The sequence below is a fragment of the Lynx rufus genome, unplaced genomic scaffold (assembly GCF_022079265.1).
Source record: "Lynx rufus isolate CCGP_SWC_20201006 ecotype Redwood Valley unplaced genomic scaffold, mLynRuf1.p SCAF_2, whole genome shotgun sequence".
NCBI classification, from domain to species: Eukaryota; Metazoa; Chordata; class Mammalia; order Carnivora; family Felidae; genus Lynx; species Lynx rufus.
Window position 1 is genome coordinate 116,644,425 of NW_025814834.1, and position 20,732 is coordinate 116,665,156.

General features: G+C 40.1%; 1 protein-coding gene across 4 annotated transcripts in view; it reads right to left on the reverse strand.

The window, feature by feature from the left end:
* Positions 1-19,870, reverse strand: part of GABPB2 (GA binding protein transcription factor subunit beta 2) — a 36,147-nt gene extending 16,277 nt beyond the window's left edge. For 3 of the 4 annotated variants that reach the window (XR_006963035.1, XM_047085666.1, XM_047085664.1), the window contains exons 1-5: positions 19,569-19,870; positions 13,587-13,726; positions 11,544-11,711; positions 10,809-11,003; positions 7,479-7,617 (exon numbers count right to left, since the gene is read on the reverse strand). Coding sequence is in view for 3 of the 4 variants with exons in the window: in XM_047085666.1 (XP_046941622.1) it covers positions 7,479-7,617; positions 10,809-11,003; positions 11,544-11,711; positions 13,587-13,694 (610 nt within the window). In the remaining variant the exon portion in view is untranslated. The remainder of the gene's footprint in view (positions 1-7,478; positions 7,618-10,808; positions 11,004-11,543; positions 11,712-13,586; positions 13,727-19,568) is intronic. The other variant, XM_047085665.1, reaches the window with a different exon arrangement.
* Between the last annotated feature and the right edge of the window lie 862 nt (positions 19,871-20,732).

Genomic DNA, 20,732 nt, shown 5'->3' on the forward strand with positions numbered 1-20,732 from the left:
AAAGCATAGCACTGACCTCTACTGCAGGAACAGTTAAAAACCTGACACTTCACTTACTGAATGTCAAACAGTAGTACGACCAGTTTGTGCTAAAAACAATTACTTACTTATCTCATGATGCACTTAAAAAAACAACTATGTTTATAACCTTGTATTCTTGTTTCTGTGTGCTATTCTTACAACTACGCTCCAGGACGAAAGTGCATTAGATCGGGCAACAGCCATGCCTAACTTTATTTACCAAAACTATTACTGAGGCGCCTGGGTGGCTCAGTCTGTTGAGCATCCAACTCTTGACTGTGGCTCAGGTCATGATCAACACACACATCGGGCTCTGTGCTGACAGCACGGGGCCTTCTTGGGATTCTCTCTCTCTCTACCCCTCCCTGGCTCATGTTTACGTTAAAAAATAAACATTAAAAAAAAGTATTACTTCACAATTTTGCATAAATCTAACTTTTATAAAATAAATTGCATTTCATTATGTCTTTCATTAGAACTTCAAAGATACTTTTGTGTCAGTTGTGAATTTATTGCTTCTCAGCTCCAAATCCCTGTTTTGCCTTGCCTTGTCATACTTAAGCTGGACCCTTATCAATATTTCTTGACAATTAGCATGAAACTACGTTTTGTCATACAGAAGGAGTGTCTGCTCCCTAAATTGGCTATTCTGGTATTCTTTAGAGTTCTCCTCATATCTTAGTAGTTAACCACTATTATTAATAATTTTTTATAAATTATACATACATTTAGGTATAACATATTCAAATTATGTGTTATACATTATAAAAAAATTATACAACTTGCCATGTAGTTTAGTCTCCTGACTGGGCTCTGATTGTTTTATTTAAAAAATATTTATTTATTTTGAGAAAGAGAGTGGGAGAGGGGTAGGGAGAGAATCCCAAGCAGGCTCTCACTGTCAGCGCAGAGCCTGACATGGGGCTCAATCTCACGAACCATGAGATCATGACCTGAGCTGAAAGCAAGAGTCAGATGCTCAATGGACTGAGCCACCTAGGTGACCCAGATACACTTACCCACTTTTTAAATGTACTCTTAATTTTCTTTAAGATTTTATGTAATCTCTACACCCAATGTGGGGATGGAACTTACAACCCTGAGACCAACAGTCACATGCTCTACTGAATGAGCCAGCTAGGAGTCCCAATACTTTTTAAATAATTTTTTTAAATGTTTTATTTATTTTTGAAAGAGTGCAAACTGAGGAGGGGAAGAAAGAGAGGGAGACAAGTATCTAAAGTGGGCTCTGTCCTGACAGCAGCAAGCCCGATGTGGGGGTCAAACTCACAAATCATGAGATCGTGACCAAAGTTGGACACTCAACTGACTGAGCCACCCAGGTGCCCTTTCAATGTACTCTTGATTTTTATGTTTTCTCACTACCTATGCTTAAAGATTCTTTCCAGCCTTTTGTCTATCAAAATGCCAGTTATCTGTAAAATAAAGAAATTCCCATTTAACACTCTTTGTAATAAATCCTTCCACAGAGCAAAGGATCCTTTTCTGATATGATTAATGTAGGTAATTTAACTGGTTTATAAATTTAAATTTCAGAAGATTTGCCTTAAAAAGGTGGATTTCTGGGGCACCTGGGTGGCTCAGTAGGTTGGGCGACCAACTTCGGCTCAGGTCATGATCTCACGATTTGTGGGTTCGAGCCCTGCATCGGGCTCTATGCTGACAGCTCAAAGCCTGGAGCCTGCTTTGGATTCTGTGTCTCCCTCTCCTCCTTGTGCTCTCTCTCTGTCTCTCAAAAATAAATAAACATTAAAATTAAAAAAAAAAAAAGGTGGATTTCTTGTATAGTACTCTTAATAGCTACAAATTATCTTCTTTTTAAGTAGGCTCCATGTCCAGCACTGAGCCCAGTGCGGGGCTTGAACTCAACACCCTGAGATCAAGACCTGAACTAAGGTCAAGCATCACACACTTAACTGACTGAGGCACCCAGATGCCCCCAAACTATCTTCTTTTAAATTTATTTATTTTTTTAGTAATCTCTGCATCCAATTTGGGGCAAAAACTCATAACCCTGAGACCAAGAGTTGTATGCTCTACCGACTGAGCTAGCTGGGCGCCCCAGCTACAAATGATCTTACTCAAAGCTTTTGCATGATGACGGTGGCAGTGGTTGATTAGGGTGGAGATAGTGATGATAACCCTGTTTTATTCTAATTCCTTCATAAAATATGCAGGGAACCAAACAGTCTGAGTGGAACACAGAGTGCCTGACCTCCAGAAAGGAATCGATGTCTATCCCATAACTTCATGCAGAGCAAGATCCAGCTATATTCTCTAATGTTCCTACTAAATTCATGCTTTTCCCATCACTCAACTTATCATACCAAACACTGACATAAGAAGTCACAGATGAGGGGGTGTCCGGGTTGCTCAGTCGGTTAAGCATCTGACTTTGGCTCAGGTCATGATCTCATGGTCCGTGAGTTCGAGCCCCACATTGGGTTCTGTGCTAACAGCTCAGAGCCTGGAGCCTACTTTGGATTCTGTCTCTGTCTCTCTCTCCTCCTCCCCTGCTTGCACTCTGTCTCTGTCTCTCTCTCTCTCAAAAATAAATAAATATTAAAAAAAAAAACTCACCAATGACACAAGGAACAATTTTTAGATATATATACAGTGACACCTAGAATTGTAGGTTGTTCTGTGAGTGTTCCACAAGACCAGCAAACATATCTAATAAATTTTCACTTGATAAACAAGTGATGTCTTGCAATACGAGTACTATGTGACACCAAACATCACATGATCACAACTGGGCCAATGGGTCTCCTCTCTCCTCTCTTTCTCACAGCAGCATTGTGGGTGATTGTCTCCCATGCTTGGATGCTTGGTCTCAGGGGCAATATCTGGCAGAAATCAATGGTATTTCAGAACGTTGGAAGGTGCCCACAACTGGCACTAGTGTATTTTTTGTCACTTCCAAGCACTTATAGACAGTCCTTTGCTTTTCCATACAAGAGTAAGCTTAGGAATGCTTTGCTTCATTCTAGGTCAGGCTGCCTGCAGATATGGACCTTTTCCTCTGCTGCCTTATTGCCAGTTACATTAAATACAGTAACAAAGAGTTTATGAATACTGTATTGTAGTCAACATCTGTGCAAACATATACAATGGCCCTCATGCAGGAAAAGATTCCACTGAGCCAAGGGAAAGCAGTGATTCCATTAGTGATAGTGAAAGTCGTCCTACAAAATAACCTCTTCTCTTTCTTGTCTCCCTCACACCAGCCATGAAGATTTTCAAAGGGAAGTACAGGTTAATGTGTTTATTTTTCTTTATATTTTGTTTTATTTATTAATATTTTATAAATACTATTGTTTATATTATTTTATTTGTTTATATTATTTTATCGATAAAATATATAAATATTTTCTTTATTAATTTGTATTACAGTATTATAATAATTTTTATATGAATATTTTGGGGTTGTAGAATGAATCATCTGAGTTTCCAGTTTTGTTTTTTGTTTTTTTTTAATGTTTATTTTTGAGAGATAGAGAAAGAGAAAGACAGAGCATGAGCAAGGGAGGGGCAGAGAGAGAGGGAGACACAGCATCCAAAGCAGGCTCCAGGCTCTGAGCTGTCAGCACAGAGCCTGACATGGGGCTTGAACCCATGAACCACAAGATCATGACCTGAGCTGAAGCCGGACACTTAACCGACTGAGCCACCCAGGCACCCCTCCAATATTTCTAATGGGGAAATTCACTTTGATATACAAGTGCTTTGGATTATAAGCGTGTTTAGGGAACAAATTATGCTTGCAAACCAAGGTTTTACTGTATATATATATATATATATATATATATATATATATCCCTCGAGGAGGGTAGAATGTATATGGCAATAAGTTACTAGCAATCCAAAAACAAAGTTGTTATTATTTTACCAGAGTTAACACACACACACACACACACACACACACACACACACACACACACAGCTGTTATAATTAAAGTTCAAGTAGGCCAAACCTCAGATAGGTCACTCAGCTAAAGTAGAAAAGCTAGGTAAACTACTTTTGAGAAAGTATTATATACTTTTCAGTACATGATGATACCAGGCTAAGGGTGTTCTCCCTTTCATTACTAACTTACCTAAGTCCACTCAACAGCAAAATGAAGAAAGAACATTTGTGAGAAATTGGGTTTAGTATTCTGACATGCACAGTTGAAACTGAAAAGAGATGATACCAATGATCTCCTCAGACTTATCCCAGTGAATTCTAGGAAAACAAGGTACTTTACTGTTAAACAATATTGCTTCCTTCTCCTCAATATAAGGCCCAACATCAAATAAAGTAGAATGTGCATGGATGCTGTTGTTTTGAAATGAAATGACATTATCAGTGAAGACTCTTGTTACCAATTCAGAATGTGGCTTCGACAAACTCTATGCCACGACTTAGGGGAGTGTGCTATGGTAAGCTAGGCAATTTCAATGAGTTGGTGAAAACTAGATCCAGAAAAACTACATAACTTGCCCACGTCACACAGGTAGTAAATGTCAGAGCCCAGATTAGAATGCAATTCATTACATTCCAAAGCCTGTACTCCTTATGAACTAATACAAGCTATTTATATTTGACTTTGGAGTGCATCTTATGATCCTACAGAAATAGGAAATTCATCTCCATAACTTTGTTTTGCCCTGGCTAATGTTTAATTTAGTCTAGCTGCCTTTTTGAATGGCTGCAGTTTGATGGTAGCACTGATGATCAGTGATATCTTTAGTCACAAATGGAAAAATGAAAGCAAGCTTTATAATCTGAATTTTATCAAAAATATCCATCAAAATGATAATTCTAGGATAATGTCAGTTAATTCTTCTTGTGTATGTGTGGTATCCCCTCCCTTTCAGTTAATTCTTAAAAATATTACTGGATGAAAAAAATATCACTGGACGATGGGAAACAAGCCACCCACCATTCGGGAAAAGAAAATCCTTTAACCCAGTTGAGTAATACAACCTGAATTTGTCTTATAACTTTTCTCATCTCTTTTATCTGCACTGATTATCTCCCCTGAAGGGGAAGAGCTAGGTAGAATTGTTTCATGCGTAAGACAACACTGGAGAGATCAGGTCTATTATGTAACGGTTTAGCAATCTCAATTTGTGGTCGGCAACATACAGAAGAGAGAAATGATAGGTCTGCTAACATACAGAAGAGAGAAACGATAGGTCTGCTAAAAGCAACATGACGAATACAATAGAGGCCCATGGGAAACAAGGCTAAGAAGCTCTATTCTAAATGTCTTCAACTTTGCTTATCATTTCAGGTCAGGGTCTGAAGGATTTCAATAATTAGATTATCAACTCTAGTTCCTTTCACGTATTTGTGAACATATAACTTAACTAGCTTCTTTTTTTTAAATTTTTTTAAAGTTTATTTATTTATTTCGAGACAGAGAGAGAGCAGAGGAGGGGCAGAGAGAGGGGGAGAGAGAGAAAGAGAGAATCTCAAGCAGGCTCCACATCATCAGCACGGAGCCCAATGCGGGGCTTGAACCCATGAAACGTGAGATCATGCTCTGAGCCTTACCCAACTGAGCCACCCAGGCACCCCTAACTTTACTAGCTTCTAAAGACTTTTGGATTATAAAGGCATTTGTTCTAATCACTGTGGCCTGAACCACAACAAATCCAAAAAGCTGTGGATATTCTGATTATATGTATACTTATTTTTAAGCTAAACCTTTTGAATCATCCAGCTGAAAGCAAAGCACAGTGATTTTAAATGATAGTCGATGGCCTACAAAATGAAGGTCTCTACTGCCCCCCTGAGGGCATAACTGAATTAACTTTCATTGAGAAGTTACATTTTCATTTAATACTATTACTGAAGTCCTGCTATAAAATGGAAATACAAATCTCACTTGAAGTCTCACAACCACCTCATAAAGTATGTATTATTATATCCCAATTTTGTAGATAAGTAAAGAAGGCTTAGACAAAGGTTTTCCCAAGGTCAAGCATGTAGTCAATAAATCAGTATTTGAATGCAGTTCTAAATGTAAAATTCTATGCATATCATGTATATGCTTGTTTCTTTTTGCCACACTGCCTTTCCATAATAATACTTCATTCACGGTCTTCCTTTGATATTATATAAACTTAACTAGGAATACAACGTCCTTTTTTTTTTTAATTTTAAAAATGTTTATTTATTTTTGAGACAGAGAGAGAGAGAGAGCGCGCGTAAGTAGGGGAAGGGCAGAGAGGGAGACACAGAATCTGAAGCAGACCCCAGGCTCTGGGCTGTTAGCACAGAGCCCGATGTAGGGCTCAAACCCACAAACCATGAGATCATGACCTGAACCAAAGTTGGACGCTTTACTGACTGAGACACCCTGGCACCCCACAATGTCTTATTTTTAAATGAAAGTCAGAAACAGAAAAAGAAACCAAGTCAGTTGGAAAATTTATTTAAATGAAGACACAAGTCCCCTCACTGTAAAACAAATATATGTAAGGAAATGTTGAAAATAGCTCAAATTGCTTTTTATTTTTTTAATGTTTGTTTATTTTTGAAAGAGACAGAGCAGGGGAGGGGCAGAGAAAGGGAGAAACAGAATCCAAAGCAGGCTCCTGGCTCTGAGCTGTCAGCACAGAGCCTGATGCGGGGCTCAAACTCACGAACCGTGAGATCACGACCTGAGCCGAAGTTGCACATAACCGACTGAGCCATCCAGACGCCCCTCAAATTGATTTGTATTTTTTAAAAATGTTTATTTACATTTGGTTTTGGAAAGAGCAAGTGGGGGAGGGGCAGAGAGAGAGGGAGAGACAGAGAATCCCAAGCAGGCTCTATACTGTCAGTGCAGAACCCGATGTGGGGCTTGAACTCATGAACCGTGAGATCACAACCTGAGCCAAAATCAAGAGTCAGACACTTAACCAACTGAACTACCTAGGCACCCCTATTTGTTTTAGATAGATGTTTTTGTTAAAAACATAAGGATCTCAAAAGGTGCTTTTCTCTATTTTGTTGTTACATATGTTCCCAAGATTGCAAATCGAAGCTCTTACACTTTATTCAAATAATCACATGTACCTCTTTTATAGCAGCACTCCAACACCTATTTATGTTTATTCTGGTTTATTTGTCACATTTTAGACTATGGTACTTAACTGTTTTCCTTAATGGTACCATGCTAAAATACCCTTATATTTTCATTTTGTGGTTACATATAACCCTTCCACAGATTAATCTGTAAACTATTTTACTTTTAATATAGTAAGCACTCATGTATAATCCCTGTGTATGATCTTCCCTTCCCCAAGAAAGAAAAAGTGCATTAGTTTTAAAATTTATTATAAATCTTCTATTTGTTACATATTTCAACAAAGGACAGGCTATCCATTCATCTCATAGGAAAAACAGGGGTTGTGTTAATTTCAAGTCTAAAATAAATGCCATGTTATCAAGATATTACCTGAGGTTGTTTTGGTGTTGGTTGAAGAAACAAGGCTGGCGAGGTTGACAACTTCTCCAGATGTGAAGATGAATGGGGTGGCCACAGTCATAGGGTTGGCTCTCTCGGGATGAGCATTCACCTGATTCTGCATCGCTTCCTACAAAGCAAGTCAGGATAGTTCAAAGTCAGAGCTCGTTAGCTTTAGTTATACAGTCACTGAGCAGCCGCTGCACCCCAGTGCCCTGTGGAGCAGAACTAGTTGTGGCACACAATGTCCCAGGGAGCTCAGAGTTCTCATTAAGACTACTGGTTTTGTTTTGTTTTTCCAGACCAGGGCAACAAAGATGTTAGGCTGCTTTCCCAAGTTTATTTCTAATTAAAAAAAAAGAAGTGTTATTATTTGCAAAAAAGTGTATTACTTGTAAAAACTTCTAGACAATTCACTTTACCTGTCTGGATCTTGTTTTTTATTTGGAAAATGAGGGAAGTGGCCTAAAAAGTAATTTGCAGCTCTAAAACTCTACGATCAATTAATTATGTACAAGTCAATGCGCTAGCAAGAGATCCCTACAGCGAATCTACAGAGAACAATATTCTCCAGAGTTTTGTCCAACTACTTGTTCCACTTTGCCAGTGAAGAAATTCCTAAGAGAATATATAACAAGCAAATAAATGAGTGCCAGATGTTAAAGTCTAGTGTCATACCTGCACTTTTGCTTCCAGGGGTATTTGTACAATTTAGGTGTAAAGATGCTTATCTAATTTTCTAACTTTCAGAAGCAGTTTTCTACAAGCATAGTATCTACTTCAAAAGTCCAGTTATGAAAGAGCTCTAAATAAGGAATTAAAGTTGAAGAGTACAACCAGTCTATAGGGAACCATCTGCCAGGAAAAACAAACCCCTGAAAATGCAACAGAAATGGCTACCTATTTTTTACATATAATTATCCCTATGACCAATAGCTTCAGGTGAAACAGATTATCCATTCTCTGCTTACTGTTAAATTCCTTCTTGAATCTGCCTCTTCTTCCATACTCCACTATTGTTTCCTTAATTCAAGCCCCTACTGGCCCTTCCCTGGCCTAATGAAAGTCACATTGAGTATCTTTTCTCTCAGGTCTGTGTATCACACTCCAAATGATCATCTTTAAAAAAAAAACAACAAAAACAATTCACAGGAGCACCTTGGTGGCTCAGTCGGTTGAGCAACTGACTCTTGATTTCCGCTGAGGTCATGATCTCATACTTTCATGAGTTCAAGCTCCACATCAGGCTCCACACTGACAGTGGGATTCTCTCTCTCCCTCTCTGTCTGCCTCTCCCCCGCTCACTCTCTCTCTCTCAAAATAAATAAACTTAAAAAAAAAAAAACAGCTTAAAAAATAAATAAAATATTTAAAAATTTTTAAAAATGGGGGTGCCTGGCTGGCTCAGTTGGTAAAGCATGGGACTCCTATTAATCTCACGGTCCTGTGTTCAAGCCCCACGTTGGACGTAAAGCTTACTTAAAAAAAAAAAGAAATCTCAATTTTCTATTTAAAAGCTTCTATTGGATCCCCATTACCCATAAAATAGTCTAAACTCTTTTGCATGTAACAGCCCTACACTCAAAACTCTGCCTAACCCTTAAGCCTTAGCTCCTTCCACTCCCAAACTCCATTTCCCTTGCTCAATCTCTAGTCACAAAACATATGCTTTCTTGAACATCCCATATCCTTTCATACCTCTATGTCATTGGCTTGCTCTTTTTCTAGCCTAGAATATAATTTTCTTACTTCTCTGCCTACTTCTTCAAAACTCAGTTCATGTTCTACATATATATATATATATATATATATATATATATATATATATAAATTTTTTTTTTTTCCCCAGTAATCTCTGCACTCAGTGTGGAGCTCAAACTCATGACCCCAAGATCAAGAGTGACATGATCTTCTGAGTGAAACTGCCAGGCGCCCCTCTATATACACTTTAATCTTTGCATTAAGTATCATTCATACTCCCTCTTCTGAGGCCCTGCAATGCTCGATAAATACCAATGTATCAATGTAATATTGTAATGCTTGATTTCTTATCCTTACTTTCATCACACTGTAAACACTCCAAGGGCAGGCATGTCTTACCAACCTTTGTATCCTTCATCCTATTACTCTCTGATATACAAGTGCTGGATTAAGAAATTAAGGGGTGAAATAATCACAGCTCCTTTTTAATTCTGAGATGGCTTCCTTATGACTCAATATGCATTAGAGCTATGTACTGCCTCGTATCAGTTGATGTACATTCAGAAAACATAAAGAGGCTTTTAGTCCCAAGTCACGCTCAATTAGAAAGGGAAATTTTCATGGAGAAAAAAACACTCTAAAACCAAAGAAATCTTGTTTTTATACTAGCCACAACACTACTCTTCAATCACCGTGAATAATTCAGGGCTATATAGAATGCTACTTTTTTTTAAGATACCAATAACAGAGTACCTGGGTGGTTCAATTGGTTAAGTGACTTCAGTTCAGGTTATGATCTCAGGGTTTGTGAATTCGAGTCCCACACTGGGCTCTGCACTGACGGTATGGAGCCTGCTTAGAATTCTCTCTCTCTCCCTCTCTCTGCCCCTCCCCTGCTCATGCTTTCTCTCTCTCTCTCAAAATAAATAAATAAACTTAAAAAAAAAAGAAGTCTGATGCTTCACCAATTGAGCCATCCAGGCACCCCTAAATCATAAACTTTTGGAGTGCCTGGGTGGCTCAGTTGGTTAAGAGTCCAACTTTGGCTCAGGTCCTGATCTCATGATTTGTGAGCTCAAGTCCCAAGTTGGGTTCTGTGCTGACAGCTCGGAGCCTGGAGCCTGGAGCCTGCTTTGGATTCTGTCTGTCTGTCTGTCTGTCTCTCTCTCTCTGTCTCTGTCCCTCCTCACCTCGTGCTCTATCTCTCTCTCTCAAAAATAAATAAACATTTAAAAAAAAAGAAATACTGGAGCGCCTAGGTGGCTCAGTCAGTTAAGTGTCTGACTTCAGCTCAGGTCATGATCTTGCAGTTTGTGAGTTTGAACGCTGCGTCAGGCTCTGTGCTGACAGCTCAGGGCCTGGAGCCTGCTTCAGATTCTGTGTCTCCCTCTCTCTCTGCCCCTCCCCTGCTCGTGCTCTGTCTCTCTCTCATAAAAATAAACATTAAAAAAAATTTTTAATAAAGGTTAAAAAAAATACTAACGACAGTGAGTCACAAGATTAAGACATATCAGATGTACTATCTTGATAAGATATAGAAAATTCAATTTTGAGTCAGCTCCTACAAAAAATCCTTAACTTGAGTTACAATATACTCTAGGGGTATAAAAAGAACCAGACCTGAAGGATGACCAGAATCTCAGCATTCTTTTTCTCCAGGGCTATGTCAAAGGCAGATTTATCAAACTTGCTGAAAGCATGCACGTCAGCTCCATACTTGATAAGCAGCTCCACAACGTCTCGATGGTGGTGCTCTGTGGCCCAATGTAAAGCTGTCATCTTCAGCATGTCCTTGGCATTCACATCTGCACCGTTCTGTCACACAATAGTAATTGTTTCAAACAGACACTGGTTACAGTAGCACAGGTGCAAGATCCCAAAACCCAAATAGAGAGGATTTCCATGGAGATTACACATATTCAAATTTAGATCACGTTTAAGACATATCAAAGGGAAAAGCATTCTTCAAATTCTCCTGAATGATGACAGACATAATGTCTTCAATGAGTAGGTCTTCTAAGGACAACGGGGAAATTATAACAGATGGGAAAAGAAGGAGAAAAGAGCAGATTTTTTGTCGCATTTATTAACAGAGAGCTGAGCGCCTAGAAAAACAGGCATAAGTAAAGAGAACACCTGCAGAAGGGAATGAAGAGAAATCAATAAAGTCTGCTTAGCCTGTAAAAGATTAGGCAACCCGATCCTCATAGCCATGACGACTCTTGAAAGAGATGCAAGTCTGTGCTATGAACTCTCCTAAACTTAATCTCTCCCAGCCTAGTTTCCTACCACCCATTCAAGTAAGAATACAGGGAGGTGGATATCTTTCTTACAATATAGATCCACCACTATTACCCTAACAAGCAGTTCCACGATGTGGGCATGTCCGTCAGCTGCAGCCATGTGCAAGGGGGTCCTGTCCACTTTGGTCCGGGCATCCCTGCTAACGCCTGCTCGAAGGAGCACTTCTGCTGTGGAATAATGACCATACTGGGCTGCAAGGTGGAGGGGTGATGTTCCAAGCTGTGGGAAAATAATACTCATTGAGTATCAACCGTGTGCAGAGTCCTAAATCATTGAGAGACACAAATGAACAAGAGGTACAGTCTATGGTTCCTGTCCTTGGAGAGAGAATCTGGGTGGCCAATAGGAGTAAAGAATATTAATTAAGAGCTTAATATACTAACAGGCAAATAAACATCCCACCAATTAAATAAGTGCTAATGGATTTAAGTCAGGTGGAGTTACCAGGTGAGATTCTCCAAAGGACATGATGTTAAGCAAGGCTTAGAAGAAGGTAAAAAAAATGGATAAACAGGAACATTCTGCATTGGGGTAAAGGTAAGGGATAGGCAAATTCAAAAGAATTCTTAGGAAAAGGGCAGAGGCTAGAAAGTTAGTGAGAAATTTGGGGTAAAAATTTAATTGGTTGGAATAGAAGTCTGTTGCCACCGTAAAACAAAGCAAAAAGACTGATGAGATGAAGAGGTGCTAAAATTTTAGCAATGGCATGTGAACAGCAATAAGCTATTGTCAAATAGCAATACGTCTGTATCATCTCAAAGTACATCTTTCAAGAGTTACCTATCTTTGGCCACTTTGGCCAGAGATCTATTCCTTTCTTTGTGTTACGTTCTTTATTTTAAGCCTATGTTGCTTCTTTGCCTTTCTTATATATTCAGCCTTTCTGCCTGACTGGACTTAATTCACATTGCTCTTTTCAGGTCTATTTATAGAAATGCTAATCTCATAGGTTTCCTTTTCTTCCTTTTTGTGAAGTGCTAACAATCTGCTGACCTCTAAAACTATGAATTAATCACCCCAGCATAGAGGACACTGGCTCATCAAATTGTTCAAATTAGGCAATGCCTGCGCCTGGCTGGCTCGGCTGGTAGATCACGTGACTGGATCTCGGGGTTGTGAGTTTGAGACCCATGTTGTGTGCAGATATTACATTTAAAAATTTTTTTTAAAAATTAAATTAGATACTGCTTATAAAATCCATGAATGCTTAGCAAGTCCACATTATAACCTGGACCTGGATCTTCTGAAACTGCTCTTCAAGCTGGCTGTTTAGGCTCATGAAATTAACACCTTCCTCTTAATGTATTTTAACACTGGTAAAAAGGTAACAAATGCCTAGACTATTCCTTATTAACCGGGATACTTTAGAGAAAAGGAAACAAGTAGTTTATTAGTCTAGAAATGCACTCTTATTATACTGATTTTGTTTAATTTTTAGCTAATTACAGAAGCCTATAACCTAAGTACACTCCAGGGAGAATTAAACCTTCAGAAAATACTCTAAGAAACATTATGGAAAATCACAAGTATATAATACCTTACAATTACCATCTATATATATCCACAGGAGACTCTTTCAATTTGGAAAACTAAAAGAAGTATTTAGGTAAAACGAAGAAAACAAAACTCTTGTAGGAGAATGAAGCAGAAAGGGAATGAGAAAAGGCAATACAGTATGTTCAGCCTTTAAGAAAAAGGTTGGGGGACACCTGGCTAGCTCAGTCTGTAGAGTGTGCAACTTTTGATCTTGGGGTTGTGAGTTCAAGCTCCACATTGGGTATAGAGATTACTTAAAAAAATTTTTTTTTGACACCTGGGTGGCTCAGTCGGTTAAGTGTCCGACTCTTGATTTTGGCTCAGGTCAGGATCTCACAGTTCATGGGTTCAAGCTCTGCATGGGGCTCTGCACTGACAGAGTGAAGCCTGCTTGGGATTCTCTCCCCCGCCTTCCCCCCCCCATCCCCTGCTCACATGCTCAATCTCTCTCTCAAAATAAATAAATAAACTTTAAAAAAATAATTAAAAAAATTAAATGTTTGGGGGGAAAAAAGAAATTGGCAACAGCACACATTGGGAATAATGAAAAGAGCTTACCCAGTCTGTGGTGAATGGTGCGCCATTTGCCATCAATGTTCTCACTTCATCATCTTGGCCTTTTCTTGCCGCTTCTAGTAACCTCTTCCCCAAGTCCACCAAAGACATCTTTATGCATAGGAACAAAAGTTTTCAGGAAGCTATAATTCAAACACAAGGAAAGCTGCCTGTAAAATGCTCTGAGAAGACCTCTTGTACTTAAATATATGTAAGATATTTCTCAAGCTGACTACCCAGTATGGCACTTTCTCTCCACCTCATCTAACAATCAGATATTTGGAAAAGTTTAGGCCCTAAACAATAGTTCCTTAATGTTCAGTATTCAGAAAAATACTTTGGAAACCTGTGCAACACATTACCACCTCTCTAGCTTAAGGAATCAAAAACAGCATTTCATCCCTTTGAAACAACTGTGGGTAGAAATGTACGTCAAGGGCACCTGGGTGGCTCAGCTGGTTAAGCATCTGACTCTTGACCTTGACTCAGGTCATGATCTCATGATTTGTGAGATCCCAGCCCCATGTTGGGCTCTGCGCTGACAGTGAGGAGCCTGCTTGGGATTCTTTCTTTCCCTCTCTCTCTGCCCCTGCCCCACTCCCATGACCACTCCCTCTCTCTCTCAAAATAAGTAAATAAACTTTAAAAAAATGTTATGTCACACCAAAGAATGATGAATAGACAATCCAAGGATATTGAGACTTAGTTATACAGCAGAAACTTTTTCAAAAATGAATAAAGTGAACCTGCCACTTCGAGGAAAACAATTGGCAGTGTTCATTTATTAATTATAATTAGAGCTTTCAAGCAAAATTAGAATTTTGGGAAACAAATCCACCACCATGAGTTAACAGCTTACTATAAAGTTTTCTGATGAAATTAGTTATGATACTAATGAATGTGATTTTTTAATATTGTAAAATAAAATGCATCAACATTTGGATGATCTGCGTAATTTGCAGAACCAATATTTTTCAAATGACCAATGCATGTTATAAAATCACGTACAAGTAAAAACAATAAAGTGAAAGAACAGTTGGTTTTAAGGTAACAGAGTATAATAATTTCATTCATATGGTATCAGATTCTTCACTGCAAGTAACTTTTAAGAAATCGTTAGTTTGTACAGTTTTTGTGTAGAATCAAAGAAGAACACCAGAATTACCCAAAAAAGCTATTAAAATATTCCTTTTTCCAAGTACATATTGCAACAGATTACATGCAATAGTAGATATGCAGCTGTTGTTTTTTTTCAATGTTCATTCACTTTTGAGAGACAGAGATAGAGTGCAAGCAGGGGAGGGACAGGGAGAGGGAGACACAGAATCCAAAGCAGGCTCCAGGCTCTGAACTGTCAGCGCAGAGTCCACCACAGGGCTCAAACCCACCAAAAGTGAGATCATGACCTGGGTTGAAGTCGGACGCTCAACCGACTGAGCCACCCAGGCGCCCCACTGCAGCTGTTTTCTATTAAGCCAGAGGTTAGAAAGATTTGCAAAAACAAAACAATGCCATTCTTCTCATTATTTAACTCGGAAGATACATTTCTTATAAAAATGTGTTATTTATGTTAACACGTACAGGATTTATGATTGTATTTTAATGAATGAACATTTTTAAATTAATTTCCAAGAGCACCGGAGTGGCTCAACCAGTTAAGAATCTGACTCCTGATTTCACCTGAGGTCATGATCTGACTGTCCTGAGATCAAGCCAGATTGGGCTCCACACTGAGCGTGGAGGCTGCTTAAGAGTTTCTTTCTCCTTCCCCCCCCCCGGCCCCCCCCTTGCACACACACACTCTCTTGCAAGAAAATAAAACACATCAGGAAATATGAAGTAATTTCAAACAAGTACCTGTCATAGTTAAAAAATAAATAAATAAAAATTAATTTTGAAAATAGTTAAGTACCAATAGATATAACACATTGGTGTCCTCAATAATTTTTAAGAATATAAATGAGTCCAAGGGTGGACCTGGACTCATTTACCTGGGTACCTGGGTGACTCCTTGGTTAAGCATCAGACTTCGGCTCAGGTCATGACCTCACAGTTCGTGGGTTCAAGCCCCGTGTCGGGCTCTGTGCCGACAGCTGAGCCTGGAGCCTGCTTCAGATTATGTGTCTCCCTCTCTCTCTGCCTCTCCCCCACTCACACTGTCTCTCTCAAAAAAATAAATAAAACATTAAAATATATAAACATATATATATATATATATATATATATAAATGAGTCCTGAAACCAGAAAATTTGAGGCTCATCAGCTTAGGCAAGTCATTCAGCCACCATGTGATTTAACCTTCCATATCTATATCCCAGAGCATTGTCCTCAAACCTGGGTGTCCAGGAGACCACCTGAGAGTGTTCAGAATGAGCACAGTTCACACTACAGTCCAGACCCTTTGAATGAGTATGTTCACAAGGAGAGGATGGACTTTAATAGCAAACTTCTATAACCTACATGTCAGTTTTCACAACTTAAGAAAATGCTAAAGAAAAAAATGATAGCAAAACCTTATTATAGAAAACCAACACTTTGTATTTCTCCGTAATCACCTTCCTTTTAAAATATCAAAATTGCCTTGCAATTTAATGATCTTATTACTAATACTTAACAATTTTTAGGAGGTTCATTAGTCATAAATGACTCCCTCACATTTTCTCAAATTACACTATACACATATATATACATACATACACACATATATATATGGTATGTATACATAATATATACATACATAACACACATATATATACGGTATATATAGTACATACATACACATATGGTATATATGGCGTATGTATACATATATATATATATATATATATATATATATATATAGGTAGATATAGATATACACAGTATATCACCAAGTCTTAAACACTTCCATAATAACTGGTCACAAAGGGAAAGACATGCTGGCAAAAAGCAGAAGTATCTTTCTTTTTCTTTAAGTTTATTAATTTATTTTGAGAGTGAGAAAGAGCGCAAGTTGGGGAGGGACAGAGAGAGAGAGAGAATCCCAAGCAGGCTCTACACAGTCTGCATGTAACTTGATGCGGGCTTGAACTCAGGCACCGTGAGACCATGACCTGAGCCAAAACCAAGAGTCAGACGCTTAACGGACTGACTGAGCCACCCAGGCATCCCAGAAGTATCCTAATAGTGAAATTTCAGCTGTTCTTTACCACAAAAAAAATACTGTTGAAGGTTGGGGTACCTGCCTAAGGAGAAATCTGGTTTGCTTTACATTCCAGGGAAGCTGATATTTCTAGAAAACGAGACCCTTTATATAAATAAGTTGATTTTATCCCATGGAAACTGTTGTCTTTAGCATGTGAACTCTTCCAAAGTATTTTTGAAGTCAATTTTTTTCACTATAGTCTGCCTTCATATATATATTAATTGTATTGTTTTTCTTTAATCATATTTGTGACTCATGGATCAGTACCTCTAAATGGCAATTGACTCAGATTTGTCATCCCATTCTTTTTTTGTTGTTATTTTGTGAGAGAGAGAGAGAGAGAGAGAGAACACTTCAAGCAGTCTCTACGCTGTCAGCACTGAGTCCGAAGTGGGGCTCAAACAGGGCTCAAACTCACAAATCATGAGACCATGACCTGAGTCAAAATCAAGACCTGGACCTTTAACCGACTGAGCCACCCAGGCATCTGTCATCCCATTCTTTAAATAGGCCATGAAAAGCCTTATTTCTTACTATACAAAGATATAGTTAAACTTTGGGATTAGAATGTAAGTAGGGAGTTATATTCATCACTGTTAAAAAAAAAAGTCTAGGGGCGCCTGGGTGGCGCAGTCGGTTAACCGTCTGACTTCAGCCAGGTCACGATCTCGCGGTCCGTGAGTTCAAGCCCCACGTCAGGCTCTGGGCTGATGGCTCAGAGCCTGGAGCCTGTTTCTGATTCTGTGTCTCCCTCTCTCTCTGCCCCTCCCCCGTTCATGCTCTGTCTCTCTCTGTCCCAAAAATAAATAAACGTTGAAAAAAAAAAAAAGTCTAGAAATGTGCTCTTCAAGGTTCTTTTCTCCCCTATCCTCCATTCTTTTGAGTTAACCTGAAGCATCTATCCAAAGTTAAAAATAAAATGTATTTTTAAAATAGTATTTTGGGGCTCATGGCTGGTTGTCAGAGGAGTGTGCAACTCTTGATCTTACGGTCATGAGTTCCAGCCCCCCATGGGGTGTAGCAATTGCTTAAATAAATAAAACTTTAGAAAGTAATAATAAAACAGCAGCATTTTGGGGGGACTGTATTCCCTTCTCCCATATCCTATGTAAATGCTGACAACACCCACCAGACAAGAGATGTGGCCAAAGAGTCCAGAGGAGCTTGAGGCACTTTCAAGCTCCCTGATTATTGAAAACACTGGGAAAACATTCTCCCTTACTGGACATACCTCTACTTTTCCTATATCGGAAGTGAAGAACAAAACAAAATCTGGTCTAACTTGTCTCTTAGGATTTTGGAGATGAATAAAATAACAAAGTACACACTCCCTCTCCCAAACAAACACACAAGAACTCCAAATAACTGTGGTTTTTTAATTAAAAAAAAAAATCTTTATTTATTTTTGAGAGAGAGACAGAATGTGAGTGGGGGAAGGTGGGGGGGAGGGAGGGAGACACAGAATCTGAAGCAGGCTCCAAGCTCCGAGCTGTCAGCAAAGAGCCCGACCCAGGGCTTGAACTCACAAACTGGGAGATCCTGACCTGGGCTGAGCTGAAGTCAGATGCTTAACCAACTGAGCCACCCAGGTGCCCCTAGATAAGTTTGTTTTAATAACTGATGAAGTGCTTGCGCTGTTGACAACAAAGTACTCTTATTATCATAGAATAATTACATTTGTTGAGGTAAGAATTTGTGGGGAGGAGAGGTAGGGGGTTGGGTGGCTCCTCTGTTAAGCATCTCACTCTTAGTTTCCACACAGGTTATGATCTCACCATTCATAAGACAGAGCCCCAAGTCTGGCTCTGCAGCTGACAGGGGGAACCCTGCTTGGGATTCTCTCTCCCGTTCTTTTTCTGCCCTTTCCCTGTTTGCACGCTATCTCTCTCTGAAAATAAATAAACACTAAAAAAAAAAAAAAAAAGATTTTGGATGGGGCAGTTCTTTCACTGCTATTAAAGAGTGTATGAAAATACATGCTTAATAACATCTCTATTGGATTAGGTGGGTCAAATGGCACTAGGAAAATATGGCCCCTGACGGCCAAAAATGTTGTTAAATTGTTGGAGGTAAGCCACGGAACGTCCTTTTCTGTAGATGTTTAAGAGAGAAAGAAGTCCTTGTGGGAAGAAGGAGGGGAATGGGATAATCTCTGCTGGCTCAAGGAAATCTGTGATAACAGAAGAAAGGTAACGAGAAGGAGAAATGGAATTGAAGAAACCACAGTATTGACGACCCATTTTTCTTTTTCTCTTGCACACGTCTCCACCGGGCAGCCAGCTGTACAAACAACTGTGCCACAAATGAGGGCGGGGCCCTTACTGCTCTTGCAGATTACTGAGCTCCCTCAAAATCTTTAAGCTACTATTGAAGTCAGACAGTTGAGAGTCCCCGTTTTTTCCTCCATCACAAACCCTCCAGTTGCAGACAGCAACACTGTCCTTCAGGAAGAAGACTCAATGGGGGTAGTAAGCCAAGGTCTTGGCCCGGCGGGGGGCGCTGAGCTCCGCGCTGCCCCCTAGCGGTCACCTCTGTGGCCCTAGCTTCCCTGGGTCCAGCTCCCCAGCCCCAGGTCTTACACCCACCCCCTTCTTCACCTCCTCTCAGTCCCCTCCCCTTCCTCCCGGCCGCATCCCCTTCCTCTTCGTCCCCCTCCCCGAGCTGCCCCAGCTCCGGTGAAGGGGCGCCGCTCAGTCTGCACCCAGAAGTTCGGGGCTGGGCTGGGCGCGGTGCGCCTTCCCACGGCAGTCTCCCTTCCAGCCCTCACGCCCCCCAGAGTACACATCTTCTTCCCCCTCACCTCCTCGTCCGGGACGCTGCCGGCCGCGCTTTCACCGAGCCCGCCAGTTTGGTCCCGTTTCCTTCTCTAGTTAAGACTCCCTGTCACTGACGGTTACTTTTTGGCCTTTTCATATATGCATATTTTGGGGGCCTTTAACCCCCCCTCGTGGAGAAATGGAGGCAACAAGATGGCGGACCCGGAAGTGAAGACTCAGCGAATACAATTTCTGGCGGAGGGATCTGTGAGGAGACAATGACCAGAAAACCCACATTTCCATTAGAACCGAAGAGCGGCGCACCACCGAGGCTCATTTTTTTTTTCCACCGAAGGCCTTTTGAAGTGGAAAAGCGTGTATCCGAGACGACCCAGAGAGGACTATTTGGCGAGGCGGAGGATTGTTGTTACGTGTCTTACGTGTCGTGTAGTTCCGGTAGGGGGATGGACCCGATGGTTTGTTTTGGCGCCAAGAGCCCGGCGTCGTGCAGAGGGCAAATCGGTATCAGCGTCGATCCTGTATCCTCTTGGTAACTTGTCTCGGGGCCAGCCTTAGGATTGATGGGAAAACTTTATCTGTCTCAGCCTCCGGTGAAACTGTTGGAGACGTTCCTGGCTTTGTGCTCAAGTTGAGCCCTGGTGTCTGCTCAGAATAGTGGAACAAATAACGGAGGCTTTTTTGAGGGGCCTGGAAGGGCATGCAGCTTGAGTTTGCAAACCCACTTAACGCATTTTACTTACCAGATGATTCTTACCTTCGCCCACCGATCGCCACTACCTAAGGGCAACGAGAGATCGGGAAGGAAGCCCTTCAAAAGTACGTGAACGTAGAAAAGGACACATTTCGGCTCTACTTTCATTAGATCTTGGCTTTTGTCGGTTTTGGTGGGCCTTTCAAAGCCAACTGTTTTCGCGTCTACCTCCTTTTCTGAACTTGGTAGTGCCATCTTTAAAGTATGGCATACTCCCCAAGTATGATCCACCTTGGTATTTACAGGTTCCCTTTTTTTGAGAGTCAAAATCTTGTTTCATTGCCGTGTGTACCCTTTTATTATCTCCTGGCTCATTGCCTTTCGTATAGTAAGGACCCAAAAACAAACGGCTTTGTTTTTAATGAGTTGAGTTATAAATAAGCAGATAACGTATTTGGATGACTTAGTTTCTTTTTTTAAGGCATCTATACTGAGA